At 58.1% G+C, this 15,693-nt stretch overlaps 1 protein-coding gene across 3 annotated transcripts in view; it reads right to left on the bottom strand.

Annotated features, from left to right (window-relative positions):
- The window catches only part of COL6A2 (collagen type VI alpha 2 chain), a 31,175-nt gene that overhangs the window by 5,230 nt on the left and 10,252 nt on the right, over positions 1-15,693 (bottom strand). For all 3 annotated transcript variants that reach the window (XM_061423915.1, XM_061423922.1, XM_061423931.1), the window contains exons 2-27: positions 12,070-12,209; positions 11,300-11,898; positions 11,077-11,097; positions 10,297-10,362; positions 8,984-9,037; positions 8,854-8,898; positions 8,534-8,560; positions 8,282-8,308; positions 8,139-8,183; positions 7,526-7,579; positions 7,063-7,125; positions 6,608-6,670; positions 6,234-6,323; positions 5,564-5,626; positions 4,914-4,980; positions 4,645-4,703; positions 4,216-4,278; positions 3,892-3,942; positions 3,612-3,647; positions 3,325-3,387; positions 3,177-3,239; positions 2,998-3,033; positions 2,765-2,810; positions 2,343-2,495; positions 1,724-2,176; positions 1,456-1,494 (exon numbers count right to left, since the gene is read on the bottom strand). In XM_061423915.1, coding sequence (XP_061279899.1) covers positions 1,456-1,494; positions 1,724-2,176; positions 2,343-2,495; positions 2,765-2,810; positions 2,998-3,033; positions 3,177-3,239; positions 3,325-3,387; positions 3,612-3,647; positions 3,892-3,942; positions 4,216-4,278; positions 4,645-4,703; positions 4,914-4,980; positions 5,564-5,626; positions 6,234-6,323; positions 6,608-6,670; positions 7,063-7,125; positions 7,526-7,579; positions 8,139-8,183; positions 8,282-8,308; positions 8,534-8,560; positions 8,854-8,898; positions 8,984-9,037; positions 10,297-10,362; positions 11,077-11,097; positions 11,300-11,898; positions 12,070-12,208 — 2,485 coding nt within the window. In that variant the 5' untranslated portion in view covers position 12,209. The remainder of the gene's footprint in view (positions 1-1,455; positions 1,495-1,723; positions 2,177-2,342; positions 2,496-2,764; positions 2,811-2,997; positions 3,034-3,176; positions 3,240-3,324; positions 3,388-3,611; positions 3,648-3,891; positions 3,943-4,215; positions 4,279-4,644; positions 4,704-4,913; positions 4,981-5,563; positions 5,627-6,233; positions 6,324-6,607; positions 6,671-7,062; positions 7,126-7,525; positions 7,580-8,138; positions 8,184-8,281; positions 8,309-8,533; positions 8,561-8,853; positions 8,899-8,983; positions 9,038-10,296; positions 10,363-11,076; positions 11,098-11,299; positions 11,899-12,069; positions 12,210-15,693) is intronic.

Here is a 15,693-nt window from a genome sequence, read left to right as displayed (position 1 = left end):
CATGTTCATGACAGACTCTCAGTAACTAGGAACGAGGGGACCAGCCTCAGCTTGTGAGAAGTAGCTACAGAGACCCTCAGCCGACTGCCCATGGTGAGAGACTCGACACTTCCCCAGCAAGATGACTGCTGGGCCCTGGCACCAGGGCTGGGTTCAGGTTTCTGCCCTCAAGCAGCCACCTGACCACAGGGCTCCTACCCTGAGAGGACTTGGGCATTCTGAGGGCAGCAGGGGCACAGACCATGGGTTTTTTGGGTCTCTGTGGGGACACCAGCCCCTTTAGCCCCAGAGGAGATGGGGATTGGTGCTACTAGGTCAGCCTCTGGGGGTTGGGTGGCCCTGGGCACCACACACCACTGTCTCCAGCTGACTCTGGGGCGCCCCCACTGCTCGCCATCGGCCATGGCGTGGTCACTGGTACAACCTCAGGAGCACTTCCTTGGAAGTTCTCTGTCAGAGTAAGAGTAGGGACCCTTGTCCCCAAGTCAACACATTCCCTCTCCTCAGGCTGCCTTGGAGCCTTTGAACTTACCCAGGGGTCCATCTGACGCCTGGAAGGAGCCCCAGCGCCAACTTCATGGCAGACATGGATGTGGATGCACGACCCATGTTCCTGTCAACATTGGACCCGCCAGCAGCCCAGCCCAACCTGGCCCCTGCCCGCTGTGGCAGCCCCTACCTCCCAGAGTCAGCCCTGGAGGACCCACTTCCAGGACAGGCCCAGCACCCACAACTTAGCGCAAGGATCCAGCTGGCTCTACGACCCGGCTGGCAAGGGCAGGGCGAGCCGTGGAGGCTCAGCTCCTGGTGTCCCTGGGCACCTCCATGGCCCAGTCACTGCAGCAGAGCCCTGCAGGCAGCAGCTCGATGCCCAGTGGGGCTGGACGATGCCATCCTGCCTGAGGGACTCCTTGGAGCAGCCTCTGTGGGTCCCCAGCCTCCCACACTAGTGCCAGCACGTCGGGCGGGGGCATGGCCCCGTAAACGTCTGCTTCCGGACAGAAGATCAGACCGGAGATGCTGGGCAGCAGCAGCATGGGGCTGTCAGGGGAGAGGCCCCTCTGCCTCGCTCAGCCGCCCCTGGGCTGTGAATGTGTTCACCTCCTAGAGGGTTTAAGACCAGCTATTTCATGTATGGATCCAGGGCTTCAACTCCAGGCAACTCTGGGGTTTCTGTCCCTCTAGACACCTGTGTGTTTGAGACCAGTAGCTGGAGAGCCCGGCGCAGTGCCCAGTGGGCAGCTCCCCTTCTCCACATGCATGAGGTGGGGGGTGGCTGAGCACCCCCAGCCCTCTCCTCAGAAATGCTGGGATCCTGGAGGCTGGGCCACCACAAGTCTGGAACCTGAGGCTTCTCCTGGGGGTGGCCGCACCAGCATTTCCTGAGGTCCCTGCACAGCCCTCTCTACGGCCCTGGCTGCCAACTTGTTTGGGGGTCAGTGGCGCCTGCGTTACCTGTTTGGCAGGGAAGATCCGGGCACACAATCTGGGGATCTAGGAGAGAGGAAAAGAGGCGGGGGTCCTGGTGACTCCTTCAGGTCCTACGGGGCCAGGAGCCCCTCCTCTCTCCCCGCCTACACCGCCCCCCCCCGCCCCACCCCCCGCTCCTTCCCCGCGCAGCCCCACCTCTCCCTGCACCGCCCTATCCCTCCCCTCACCCCGCCCTCCCCGCCCCTCCCCCCACCCCTTTCGGCCCCGCCCCCCCGCCCCCGCCAGGACTCACCCGGGCACAGCACGTCCTCCATGTCGTCGATGAACTTCTCGGCCACCAGGTCGGAGAAGAGTGTCATGTTGCGCACCTGCTGCGGCTTGTCACAGGCAATGGAGTACAGGTTCTCGCTCTCGTGCTTCTCGTGGAACATGTCCCCGATGCCGATGGCCGTCACCGTCACTTCGTGGTTGCACAGCGCCCGCAGGTTGAGGTCGTCGTCCCGGGGGTCGTGGCGGCCGTCTGTGATGACCACCGCGAACACGCGGGTCTTCTGGCGCCGGCTCTCCTTGATGAGCTTGTTGTAGGCGAACTTGAGGGCCGAGGGCGTCCAGGTGCCACCAGCAATCCACTCAAGGTTCTTGACGGCCTCTTTGAAGCTGGACAGCGAGTCGATGCGCTCGTCGTCCAGCTGGATGGCTTCGAAGGTGCCCTCGTGGCTGTACTGCACGACGCCCACGCGGGTCCCTGCAGCGGGCGCGGGTGTGAGGTCAGCCTTGGCAGAGCTACGGCCCCTCCGAGACCCCTCCCGTGGGCTTCCGTCTGGATCCCAGGTGCCCTGCGTGCCGGCCCCTCTCTGCTCAAGACTGCGGCCCGGCGCTCCCGTACCCCACCCCACTGCGGTGCAGCTGACCCGTCTCCGACTTGGGGTCCTTGGCGATGGCTCCCAGCCTGTTGACCACGTTGATGACGAAGTTCTTCTCCAGGGTGAAGTTGGTGTAGCCAATGCTCTCAGAGCTGTCGATGACGAACACCACATCCAAGGCGCCACAGCGCTTCTCACAGTCTGCCGGGAGCCGGGAGAGTGGTGGGGTGGGGTCAGCGGGAACCGGGCAGGAGGGCGGAGCCGGGCGAACCGAGGGGCGGGAGGGTCGCCGCGCTGACCCCCGGCCCATGGAGACACCCTTAGACGCCAGGGGCGTGCACCCAAGTGCACCATGGGAAACAGTGAACGCAACCCGGAGGGCAGGACTAGGGCAGGTGACCTTGACCCCTGGACAGGAGCCCCAAGGGAGACAAGTGCTCCGATGTAGCTGCGTGGGGGCCGCGACTCACCACAGCACCCGCAGGTCTCCCGCACGTAGGTCATGACGTCGCATTCCTGGAACACAGCCGGGTGGGCGGGGCAGAGCGTGAACCATGGGGAGGGACCAGAAGTGCTTCCTGGGAGCCTGCCGACCCTGTCCACCTCCTGCCCTGAGCTCACCCCCGACCTGTCTGTCCCTGCTGCCCTTTCCTAGGATTTTAAGACGCAGGAGGACCCTGAGTCCAACCCAACTGCTACCTACCGTGAGGCCGGGGTCTCCTGGGGGGCCAGGCTCTCCCTGGAGAAGGAAGGGTGACAGTGAGAGGTGACATTCCTCACGGCCAATGCTGCGAGGGCTGCGGACCACGTGGTTTGGGTGCCTGTTGGTCAGGCTGACCCAGGGGCTGGGCCTCAGGGCCAAAGGCATGGCGACTGACCTACCTCAGGTCCTGGGGCTCCTCTCTGCCCTCGTGGGCCAGGCTCACCAGGGGGACCAGGATCTGCCTGAGAAGGAAAAGGGCAGGTGGGCTCTGGCAATGCCTTGGGTGGTCCCCGCACACGGCTCTGCCCTGGGCACGGAGGTACTCACAGGCTCTCCCTTCTGGCCTTTCCTCCCAGGTTCTCCTTTGGAGCCAAAGTCACCTCTGCCCCCCTGTGACACAGGACACCCTTGTTAATAGCGCAGAGAGCTCTGTGGCCCAGCACTGCTTCCCTGCCCCAGCCTCAGCAGACCTGCCGGCTTTTTCAGGAGGAACCCGTACTCAGCAGTGCTGGCAGAGATGCAACCCCACCCAGATTCAGGGCATAGCCAGCTCCCACCCCCAGAGCTCAGCGGAGGCCAGGCGCACATACGGGCCCATGCACCACAGTACGTACCTCGGGGCCGGGGGGGCCTGGCTCACCCTTGTCTCCCTGGGAAGCAAGCACAGGGATCACTCAGCAAGGGCCAAGGGCTGGCAGGCCCTGCAGCCCCGTCCCAGCCCTCACGGTGAGCCACGCAGGCTGTGGGAGAAGGTCTGAGGTTCCAGGAGGCCTGCCTCTTGCTGGAGCCCCGGGCCCTTCTCCACTCACCCTGGGCCTAGCAGGAACTAGCAAGAACCTTCCCTGGTCATGGCCCTCCCCCAGTACTTGTCCCACGCCAGGTGCCAGGACTTACAGGTGCTCCTCGGGGTCCAGGATAGCTGAATCCAGGCCTGCCAGGGTCTCCCTGGGGGACACAGGAGGCCAGTCAGGGCAGGTCCAGTGGAAAAATGTGGAGACTAAGCCAGCTGGCCTGGACTGGGGCAGGTGGGGAGGGGCCTCATGGGCAGGGACCGCTTTGGGAAGACATACTACCCCCAAGGGTGAGAAAATGAGGGAGGTGGGGGGGTTGCTGCTCAGCCCCTGATGTCCTCCCACACCAAGGGGGCTGAGCGGGCAGATTCCTGGAAGACTTGGTCAGGCTCCCAGCCCCATCCTGGAGGGTGGGGAGGGGGCATACCTTGGGGCCAGGCTGTCCCGAATCTCCGCGGGGACCAGCATCACCAGGGTCTCCCCGAGATCCCTGAGAACAGAAAGGAGGCAAGGAGTCGGCACAGAGGGGGACTGACGTCATCCTGCTCTGACCCCCAGGTGACACTGTTGCCCCATGAGGCTGGGCATCCTGAAGGTCTCTACTCTCCATGAGCCACGTCCAGCTCCCAGGCCCCACACCGCCTCCCATCTGATAAAGCTGGACCCCTCAGGGCAGGATGAGGGTGTGAGATGCCCCCTGTCCCGCTGCCCAGGTTTTTGGGGACAGTGTCCTTCCTGCCCAAGGACAGAAGACCCAAGTGGACTGCAGGGTGGGGAAGGGGGACAATGAGGTCAAAAGACAGCAAGGGGCCTGGGTCCCAGAGCCACGAGCCCTCCTCGGCGTTCTGCTACTGACCTGTTTCCCAGGCTCTCCGACAGTCCCCTGGGGACCTCTGGGTCCAGGCAAACCACGATCTCCCTGGAAGGAAGAGGGATGAAGCGCTTGAGACTCACTGTGGACGTGAGCAAGGTGGGGCTGTGCTGCCCTCCGAGAGGCCCTCAGCCCTGACCACAGTGGCCCCCGGGCTGAGTCTGAAGGTGGAGGGCAGGAGAAGGCAGGGGCTCCTGGTGCAGCCCCTCCAGCAGGAGGGCACGTGGCCCCTGTGACCACCCAGCCATGACCACTTGCCTTGGCTCCTTTGTTGCCAACCTCTCCAGCCAGGCCCCGGGGCCCCTCAGGACCAGGGTCCCCCTGTGAGAAGAAAGGCCAGGTTAGTTTGGTTTGCATTCGAGGGAGGTGGGAGAGGGGATCACTAACTCCCTGGAGGAGGAGGCCGCACACTGTGGAGGGTGACGCTGGAACAGCAGGCCTGTCCACTCAGCCTCATTGCAGCCTGGGCAGGCAGGGGCCACCACTCATGTCCAGAGGAGGAAGCCCTCCTTGGAGCCCTTCACTCACATTTCACAGGGAGCTGGCCACCTTCGGCTTTCATCACAAGACCTCCTGTGCCAACTACAGGAACACATGTGTGCAGGGGAGGGGAGGGGAGGCCGGGGGTGGAGCAGAATGCAGCTTGCTCTACTGTGCATGGTGTGCATGGAATTGGCCCTGCCCAGGCCCCTCAGCAGGGAGTGCCTCTTGCTCTCCCAGACCCTGCAGGAAGCACCCCTTGACGGTCAGGCCCTGGGGGTCACCTTCGTTGTCTGAGGTGGACTGTGGAGGGGGTGTTGGTCATCCCTTGTTACAGGGGCCCCGTTGGCCCCTCAACCCAGTGAGACCCCAGTGCAGACACAGACATGGCCGACAATGCCCCAGGCTCCCCTAATGCACTCACCTTCTCACCCTTGGGGCCGTCACTGCCTGGGCCACCTTTGGTTCCAGGGTCTCCCCTGCGCCCCTGCAGAAAACAGGCTTGTGGAAAGGGGGGTCCTGATGGTGGGGGCCACACTGGAACCCTACTCTCTGTTCTCGCCATGAGGACTTTGGCGGTGGGGCCTGGGACCCCTTTCAGAGTGCTTCAGCCTAGACTGTGTCCTCTGATGGGCCAGTTTGTCCCAGCCAAGGGTCTGGGAATGATGCGGGCTGGGGGTTCAGGTGACATGACTGACACCAGCTTGGACCAGCTCTCTGCGTGGTCACTTAGGTCCCTGCTGGATTAGGCCAGGCCTCAGGCTGCGACCTCTCTGAGGGTCAGCCCGGAGATCGGCCCTGTGTGTCTCTGGGTCTAGGTTTAGCCCTCAGGGGAGTCCTGCTAGGGGGGTGAGATGGGGACACGGGGCCACTTCACAGGCACCAAGTGTCTGGCAGGGGCGTGGTTGGGCCCTGGAGGCCACTCTTTGGTGGCCCTGCTTGGTGTCTGCAGCATGGGGACAAGGGGCACATTTAGAGACGCCAGAGGATGTTGGGCTCAGAGACGCCCAGAGCAGGGAGTGTGCTGGGGTGGCTCAACAAGAGGGAGGGGCCAGGGGGACGGGCACCCCGGGGCTGGGCAGATATGAACTCACAGGCTCGCCTTTGGGTCCTCGAGGCCCAGGCCCGCCCTTGGCTCCTTTCAGGCCAGGACTTCCTGGGGCTCCGTTGTTGCCTTGATAGCCCTGTGGGGAGGAGATAACTCAGTTACAGTGATGGCCTGGTTACACGTGTGAGTGGCCAAGGGCAGGGCCCAGCCCCAAGTGGACTCACGCCCGCTGCCTCCAGAGGGACCACGTTTGCCTCAGGTGCAGTATACCCCGGTCACCTGGCAGCAGGGCCAGAGAGATGGGGTGGGGGGCACTCAGGGTTCAGGCTGGCCTGCATGACCACCTCCCTCCCTTCCTCACTGCCCCTTCCCCGCATGGGGTAGCACAGGCCTCAGCGCAGGGCCTCCGGGAACACTTGCCTTGCTTCCTTTTGCCCCATTCTCCCCGGGGGGGCCTCTGCGTCCTGGGCGGCCAGGGTCCCCCTGGAAGTGTTTGGAGAAATCAAGAAATCAGCCTCTTGTTCCTCAGACCCAGGAGCAGGACAGGACCCCGGTGGGGCTGGGGGCTTGCGATTCTCCTCCTGTGTCCATGGAGCAAGCCCTGCCTCCGTGTGGGCACCCCATGACCCCCATGTGTGGGCACCCCACGGCCCCCATGTGTAGGCACCCCATGACCCCCATGTTTGGGCACCTCATAGCCCCCACTGTGGGTACCACACGACCCCCATGTGTGGGCACCCCATGGCCCCTGGCCTGGTTTTCAGGGACAGCGCCTCTTGGGCATCTAGGCCGGGTGCTGTGGGCAGGGAGAAGGCCCTGGAAGGGTGGTGGCCCCATCTGCTCTGGCCCGCCCGCGCCATGGCCAGGCGGTCTACCTTTGAGCCTTGGTCTCCTCGCTCCCCAGGGCTGCCGGCTTCCCCCACGTAGCCATCAGGGCCCTGAGAGAAGGGAGAGGGTTGTGTTGGGCTCCTGCCCGGGGCCATGCTTGAATTTTCTCTGTGAGCTCAGGGCCAGTTGACCAGGGGAAGGGTGACCAGCACCCCATCTCTGGACTGGATGCCGGGACCCCTTGGGCCTGGGTGGGCCAATCAAACAAGCTGCTAACCTGGGGGGACGTGCCTTGGGACTGTAGAGCAGTTCCCCTCCATCTGACTCAAGAGCCCTGAGGTCACTTGTCACGTTGTGACCCCAACACCGGCTGAACTCTGGCAGGGGTCCAGGACAGGTGGTTGGGGAGGAGCTCCGCTATGGCCCCTGCCACCTGGCTTCCTGCTACAGCTGGTGGACTGACCCCTGCCTTGTGCCCAGCATCTCCCAGAGCCACCAGGCTGCACTTACCCGATCCCCGGTGTCTCCCTTGCAGCCAGGAGGTCCAATGCGCCCCAGCTTGCCCTGAAGGAGAAGAGGGGAGCAGAAGACGCATCAGGGCTGGATTTGGGGACACGAGCCCTGATGACAGGGGTCAGAGGTGCCAGGTCTGGGTACACTGGGCACCCCTTGTGGGACATCTGTGTGAATGGCTGTCAGGGTGGCACTTCTGTGAAGGTGGGAGGGCATCCCTGGGGTGTGGCTGGGAGCGTGTGGGTCTGTGGTGTCTCCTCCACATGTGTGCAAGTGTGCGTACATGCATGGTCTCCTGCGACACTTGTGAGTGTGCACCCGTGCAGGTCTGTGAACCCCCAGCCAGGCCAGACATAAGGTCTGCAGGCCAGGCTGGGAGAGTCCTGCCTGGCCAGTACCTGCTTTTCTGCAGCAAATGTCCACTCCCCTCATGCGGGTCCCCATCTGTCCTGTGTCCATTGAGGAGGCACGACCAGGGGCTTCCCAAGCCACAGGTGTGGGCAGTGGGCGGATGGGCCCAGAAGCCCACCCCCTGAAGGACCTGAGAGTCTGAAAGGGCTCATGCTCATTCCGTGGGCACTGCTGCCCCGCCCAGGGACGGTGTACTCACCTTCTGCCCATCTGTCCCGTTCTTGCCCGCCAGGCCCGGGGCACCCTGGAGGAGAGGGGAGGAGGGACCCCATTAGCTCCCTGGTACTTTCTTCAGAGCAGTGGGAAGGTGGGCACCCTGCCCTTGCCCGCCACTCTGCTCACCTTCCGCCCGTCAGCTCCAAACTCGCCCTGTGCAGGAGGAAAGAGGCCAGTTAGTGCTGATCTCCCGCATCACAGACACCACTGCCTCCGGGCGGAGTCTGCCTCAGACCAAAGGCCAGAGAGGCCCCAGAGGTCATGACTGGCATGACGCGGGGTCTCGTGTCCCAGGACCCTGGGCTCGCTGAAGGATGCAGCTGAGGGGGTTGGGCTGGGTGATGCCCAGATGCTCAGATGCCCAGAGTGGAATCTCACCTTCTCGCCTTTGAAACCAGGAACACCCTGAGGTCAGAAGAAAAGAAAAGAAGCATTACCATGGGTGGGCACGGTGCTGGGACCCACCCACCAGGTCCAGGGAAGAGAACGGGGTGTGTCGGCAGGCTCTGGTGGAGAGATGCCACCAGGGATGATGCGACGCCGGAAATACCAAGGCACTTCGCTTCCGTGGGTCAGCGGCGAGGGTGATGGACTGCGCCGGGCACAGCCTGACCCCGTGGCTGGCCCCTCCTGGAGGCAGGAAGCCCTTGGCTTGTCCCCATGTCCCCACCCCCCAGGCAGGGTCAGCAGCAACTTACCTTGGGTCCAGGGAATCCAATGGGGCCTTCGATGCCTGGATCTCCCTGTGGAAGAACAGAGGGTGGTGGATGCAACCCCAGCCGTGGGGACAGGGGCCTCTGGATGGGCCGGGGTGGGGAGGGCACTCACCTGTCGCCCCTTCTGTCCAGGCTCTCCAGGCTCACCCATGTTGCCCTTGGCGCCCTGAAAGCAGATGACAGAGAAAGGAATAAGGGAGGCATTGGGCCAGGAGAGCTCCTGGGAGGTGGTAAGACTGTGGTCCTGGGGTTGGGTGGCCAGGTGACAATTATAGCGCCACCTCGGGACCCCTAGAATCCTGGACCCTGTCAGAACAGGCCTATCTGACCTGTTCCCTTGAGCTCTGACCGTCAGCTCTCTGAGAAGCCACCCTGCGGTGGGGCTGGAGCGGCCCTGGGGTGGGGGTGCCCACACAGATCTACAGGACTCCAATTCTGCACCTGGCTGCTCCTGCCTGTATCTCATGCCATGATGTCAATTCCTCTGGATCCTGTGGGGGCAGCTAAATAACACCTCAAGACAGGCCGGCTCCTCAGAATTCAAGGTTTAACAGTACAATGTGGGACTGTATTAAGTAAATGCATCTACTTATTAAGATGCTTCCAGTTTCAGGGCAAAGATGGGCAGAAGTGAGAGGAGGTCAGAGAAGGGAGGAGTAAGGAGCAGAAGGTCTTGGGGATCCAGGAAGAGGGAGACCACAGACAGGAACTAGTGGGTGGGCAGAGGCTTCTGAACATCTGTGCCCCGTTTTGGGGTTCTTTCTGCCCCCACACTAACCACAGTGATCTCCGCAGCAGCTTCCAGAGATGCCCCCTCCCCACCAAGGACCAGAGTCACAGCCCTGCCATGGGTGGCCAAAGCTGCCTCTGGTGGAAAATTCACCCCTGGATCTAGGACTGGAGTCACCAGGGAGGCAGCGAGAACATGTGACCAGTGGCCTGGCAGACAAGCACCTAGATACCTCACTGAATTTGGAAAGAAGCAGTTTTCTGACATGAATCACTGGCGTTTCTTATACTCGGGTAGTAATTTTGGAAGAATTTCATTTTATACACCTCTGCTGTTATGAAAATGCAGGGCCAACCTGACCTCTTAAAAACCACTTATTTAATAAACGACAAGCGTGGGTACCCTGTATGAATTTTCATCATGTTACTAACAGTAATGTAGCTCGTGCTTCCTTATGTACATGGGCATGCTTGTTTACTTTAGAGGAGTATTTTATGGGCAAATCTTAATTTATAAGTATTCCTACTTTTCTGAAAATGCCATAGGAAAAGAAGTTGATAAAAACTGAATTTTAGATCCTCCAGGGTGAGAAGTGGGGAGTCCATCCAAGGTGCACTGGCCCTAAGATATGGAGTTGGGGAGAGGTCAGAGGCTTTCCTGTGGCTTCGACCCCACCGGTGGTCTGGGCAGCTTACCTTCTGTCCGCGGTAGCCCTTGGGGCCAGGGGGCCCAGGGATCTCCAGACAGCTGACCTTGTAGCACTAAAATCAGAAGCAAGGGGCAGTGTGTGAGGCCAGGGTCACAAGTACCAGGAGGGAGGGAGGGGCGTAGCCTGGGCCCCCTGGACGCTGGGCCATCCTGAAAACGGGGCTGTGTGATGGAACAGACTTGAGAGGTGTCCAGGAGGCCTCTGTGCCCACCAGGGGCAGGTTCGGGGGTCCACATGAGAGCTCCAGTCAAGTTTGGGAAACCAAGGCTGGGTTAAGCAACGACTGGCAATAGGAAGGATTAAGTCGCTGCTGGCCAGTGTCCGCTGATCTTGCATGTTAAATCTCTGTGTTCTGAGCAGCTGTCCTGGGAAAGGGTATGCTTGTAGGAGCCAGGGCTGTGAGATGGTGCTGGGGAAGCACAGGGACGAGGGTCCCACACTGGGCACATAGCTGGCCACCTGCCTTCTCCTGGCCTGATTTAGGTGGATAGAGCCTGTCAGCCCGGGGGCAACCTTCAACCTCGAGCCTCATCCACAGGGATTGCAGGTGACCCTGATGCTGATCTCCTGGGCTTAAACAGCATGGTTTTGGCCAAGAGCCCCTCAATCAGGCTCCAGTCTCAGGCTCCACAGGGAGCAGAGGGGTCATGCTCCCTCATCCCTTCTCATTGTCCTAGCTCCCGGGAGTGGGGTGTGGGAAGAAGTGGTCATCTTTTCTCAGTCAGAGGCCCTGGCAGCCATGGGGCTGGGATGGAGACACTCTCACCTCTCCATAGGCTTCATGTTTCTGCGGAAAAGACATAGAGAGAAACCCTGGTGAGTGGGGAACTGGAGGTGGCACCAGCTCCACATCTGGGTGGGGACCCAGGACATCAGAGCAGACATCAGACCCCTCCTCACTCCCGGCCCACACCCTCAGTCACCTCACAGCAGGTAGACAGACCTGGAGCATACTGCCTCCTGCTGCCCTGCCCCAGCCCGCCACTCACCATGACCTTGATGATGCGGTTGATGGTGTCCTGGTCGATCTCAGTGGAGTCCGGCCGCATGGTCGCGTAGTTGTTCCGGTAGAGCTCGTGGGGTGTGTTGGCAATGTCCCGCAGGCCCTGCTCATTCAGCTTCAGGTTGGGCGGCACCGCGAACAGCCGGATGCCCTCCTCGCGGGCCCGCTCTGCCTGCAGCTTGATGCCCCCGCAGGGGCTGCCGGTCACGTGACCGTCGGTGATGACCACCGCGAAGTTGACCACGCCCTTGCCCACATGCCGCCGGACCTCCTGGGTCATATTGGCCAGCATGCAGTCGGTGAAGGTGCCCCGGCGGAAGGAGCTGATGCTCTGCAGGCTCTTGGTGAAGGAGGCCCGGTCGCTGCCCGGCGGGCTGAACACCTCTACCAGATCGGAGAAGTGCAGGCCGCCGTAGCGCCAGCTCAGGGCCACCTGGTCCAGATAGAGCTCATCCTGCAGTTGGCTGATGAACTGCAGCACGAACTGCTGCATGTGGTAGAGCAGGCTGTCAGTGGGGGACTGCATGGTGATGCTCTCCGACGTGTCCAGCACGAAGTACACGTGGACCGGGCAGTCGGCCTTCTCTGGGGATGCACAGGCGTCACCTCGGGGCCTGAGCCGGTGGTCCTGGGGTCTGCCTGCTAGGTCTCCCGGCAGCCGGCCCCGCCCTCGGTCCGGCCCCGCCCCTCCACCCTAGGCCCCGCCCCATCCCTGCCCCACTCGGCCCCGCCCCACCACACCCACACCAGTCGTACCAGGGCAGCTATTCCTGTCCGAGGGGCCAGGGCTGATGACCTCCTGCTGCTGAGCATGGACGGCCCCCAGGAGCCCCCAGAGCAGGAGGGCGGAGCAGGGGCTGCGGAGCATCTTGGCAGCACCCTTGCGCCTCAACATCCTGCAAAAGGGAAGAGTGGCGCTGCAGACCGTGCCCCACCCTCACATCACCAGCCCCCAGCCCCCCGCCCCAGATGATGCTGGGGGACACGCGGAGGTCAGGAAGCACCTCATCTCAGGGTGCGCCTTGTTCCTTTGCCTGGGTAGGGACCACAAACACAGTGGGAGCAGAGACTGCAGGCTTTGGGCTCCATTCTGAGTGGGACGTTCACTGTTCCTCCCTGCCCTGCGCAGCCTGGGTGTAGAGATTAAAGCAAGCCCCATGGGAGCATCAGGAAATCCAGGAGGGTTTCCTGCAGGAGGTGATGGATGTGCCCAGAGAGAAGTGTCCAGAGGAAGGGAACTCCCCGCCCAGAGGAATCTAGTTTACAGAGGGCTGGGGGCAACACTCGATTGTGTTGACTGAGAAGGTGGGGTGAGGTGCAGGCCAGGGGTTCTGAATTATACCACATACATTATACACATCACACAAACACTCCACCCCACACATACCACACACACAGACATCACATACACATCATACACTCACACACCATACACACATCATACCGCACATCACTTACACATCATACATATACCACATACGTTATACACATCACACACACACACTCCACACCACACACCACACACATTATATACACCAAATGGCACACATATATTATACATATCACACAGACACCACACACACAGACATCACACACACATTACACACATACCACACACACATTATACACATCACACACACACTCCACACCATACACACCACATACACAGACATCTCACACACACACATTATACACATACCACACACACATTATACACCTCACACATACACTCCACACCACACACACCACACACATTCCACAAAAACACACATCATACACCACACACACACAGTATACATACCACACACACACTCCATACCCCCCCCACACATCACACACATACATCATATCACACACATCATACACACACCACACACACATTATACATATCACAACACACTCCACACCACATATACCATACACACCACACACACATATCACACACACACATCATACACCACACACAAACACACATAATTAAAAAGAGGCCCACATAATAAAGTGTTGCTGCTGTTAAGTCGCTTCAGTTGTGTCTGACTCTGTGTGACCCCATAGACGGCAGCCCACCAGGCTCCCCCGTCCCTGGGATTCTCCAGGCAAGAGCACTGGAGTGGGTTGCCATTTCCTTCTCCAATGCGTGAAAGTGAAAAGTGAAAGTGAAGTCGCTCAGTTGTGTCCGACCCTCAGAGACCCCATGGACTGCAGCCCACCAGGCTCCTCCATCCATGGAATTCTCCAGGCAAGAGTACTGGAGTGGGGTGCCATTGCCTTCTCCAATAATAAAGTGTACTGGTGGAAAATATTATTCTCAAATGTAATGAAAACTTCTAAAAGTATCTACCCAGTGGAAAAACACAAAAGCAACAACAAAATACAGAAATACCCAAAGGGATAAATCACTTTGGCCTATGGGAGGCAATCTCCAAGGTACCCTCCTTGGAGTCCTTTCAGCCCCAAATTATCACTGACCACTGTGGCTGACAGAATAACTCAGAGTGTGTTGTGTGACTTCCACATATGGGACATAAAAGGCATGGTGGCTTCTGCCTGGTCCTCTCTTGAACTGCTTGCTAAGGACGAGGCTGTCTGTCACGACAGGAAGATGTGCCAACAGCCTTCGCAGCAGCTCACTAGGGGAGGCGATGAGGCCTCCAACTGACAGTAGTGAGTGAGCCATCTTGGAGGCAGAGCCTCCACCCTAGCCAAGACTTCAGATGACCATGGCAGAGCCAATATCCTGCCTGCACCTTGCAAGGGACCCTGAGCTGGAAGCACCCAGCAAAGCCTCCCTTGAATTCCTAACCTGAATAAATTACGAGATAGTAAATGCTCAGGTGGCGCTAGTGGTAAAGAACCGACATGCCAAAGCAGGAGACATAAGAGATGTGCGTTAGATTCCTGGGTCGGAAAGATTCCCCTGGAGGAGAGCATGGCAACCCACTCCAGTATTCTTGCCTGGAGAAGCCCATGGACAGAGGAGCCTGGCAGACTACAGTCCATAGGGTTGCAAAGAGTCAGACATGACTGAAGTGACTTAGCACATTGTTTTAAATCACTGTTTTTGAATACTTTATTATACAGCAATAAATCACTAATAGAGGCATCAAACTCTTCTTCTACAACACTGTAGACTGAAGATGAGATAATAATTCAGAATTTTGACAGGAAAATGAAATGACCCAAGGATGTCTCCCCAGCGACCTTATCTTTCATATACAAGAATAAACATCTCAGAAAACTAAAAATAGAATTCCCATATGATCCAGCAATCCCAATTCTGGGCATATATCCAGACAAAACTCTAGTTCAAAAAGATGCATACACCCATATGTCCATAGTGGCACTACTTACAATAGCCAGGACATGGAAACAAGCTACATGGCCACTGACAGAGGAGTGGATAAAGAAGAGGTGGTGCATAGTTAATACACACGATGGAATGCTACTCAGCCAGAAAAAGAATGAAATAATGTCATCTGCAGCAACGTGAATGTAACTAGAGATAATCAAACTAAGTGAAGTAATTCAGAGAAAGATAAATACCATATGACATAAGTGATATGATAGCACATGTGAAATCTAAAATATGGCATAAATGAACTTATCTACCAAACAGAACAGTCTCACAGACATAGAGAGCAGACGTGTGGTTGCCAAGGGGGAGAGAGTATGGACAGGGACTCTGGGGTAAGTACGTGCAAACTAACATTTAGAAAGGATAAAAAAGAAGGACCTGCTATATAGCATAAGGAAATATATTCGATATCCTCAGATAAACCATAATGGAAAAGAACATAAAAAAGAAAGCATATACATGTATATCTGGATCATTTTGCTGTACAGCAGAAATTAACACAATATTGTGAATCAACTATACTTCAATTAAAAACAAACAAAGAGTAAAAAATGGATAAGCACCTCAGATGTAAATGGGCTCAGATCTATGCCACCTACACACCATTCCTAAAAAATATTCTGCAAGGAGTTTCTGCAAACAATAGGGAGGTACTGTGGATTTGATTCCAGACCACCATAATAGAGCAAATATAATAAAGGGAGTTTATGGATTTTTTTTTTGGTTTTCTAGTACATAGAAAAGTTATGTTCACGCTATAATGTAATCTATTGTGTGAAATGGTGTATGTCTTAAAAAATAATATACATAGCTTAATTAAAAATATTTTATTGCTAAAAAATGCTAATCATCATCTGAGCCTTCAGAGAGTTGTATTAGTAATATTAAAGACTGCTGATCACAGATCACCATAACAAGGTAATAATGAAAAAGTCTGAAATATTTCAAGAACTCCCCAAATGTGACAGAGACAGAAAGTGAGCAAATAGAGTTGAAGAAATGGCTCTGATAAACTTGCTCAATGC

This window comes from Bos javanicus, chromosome 1, assembly GCF_032452875.1.
Source record: "Bos javanicus breed banteng chromosome 1, ARS-OSU_banteng_1.0, whole genome shotgun sequence".
NCBI lineage: Eukaryota > Metazoa > Chordata > Mammalia > Artiodactyla > Bovidae > Bos > Bos javanicus.
The sequence above is the reverse complement of the archived record's forward strand: the minus strand, read 5'-3'. Positions and strand labels throughout refer to the sequence as shown.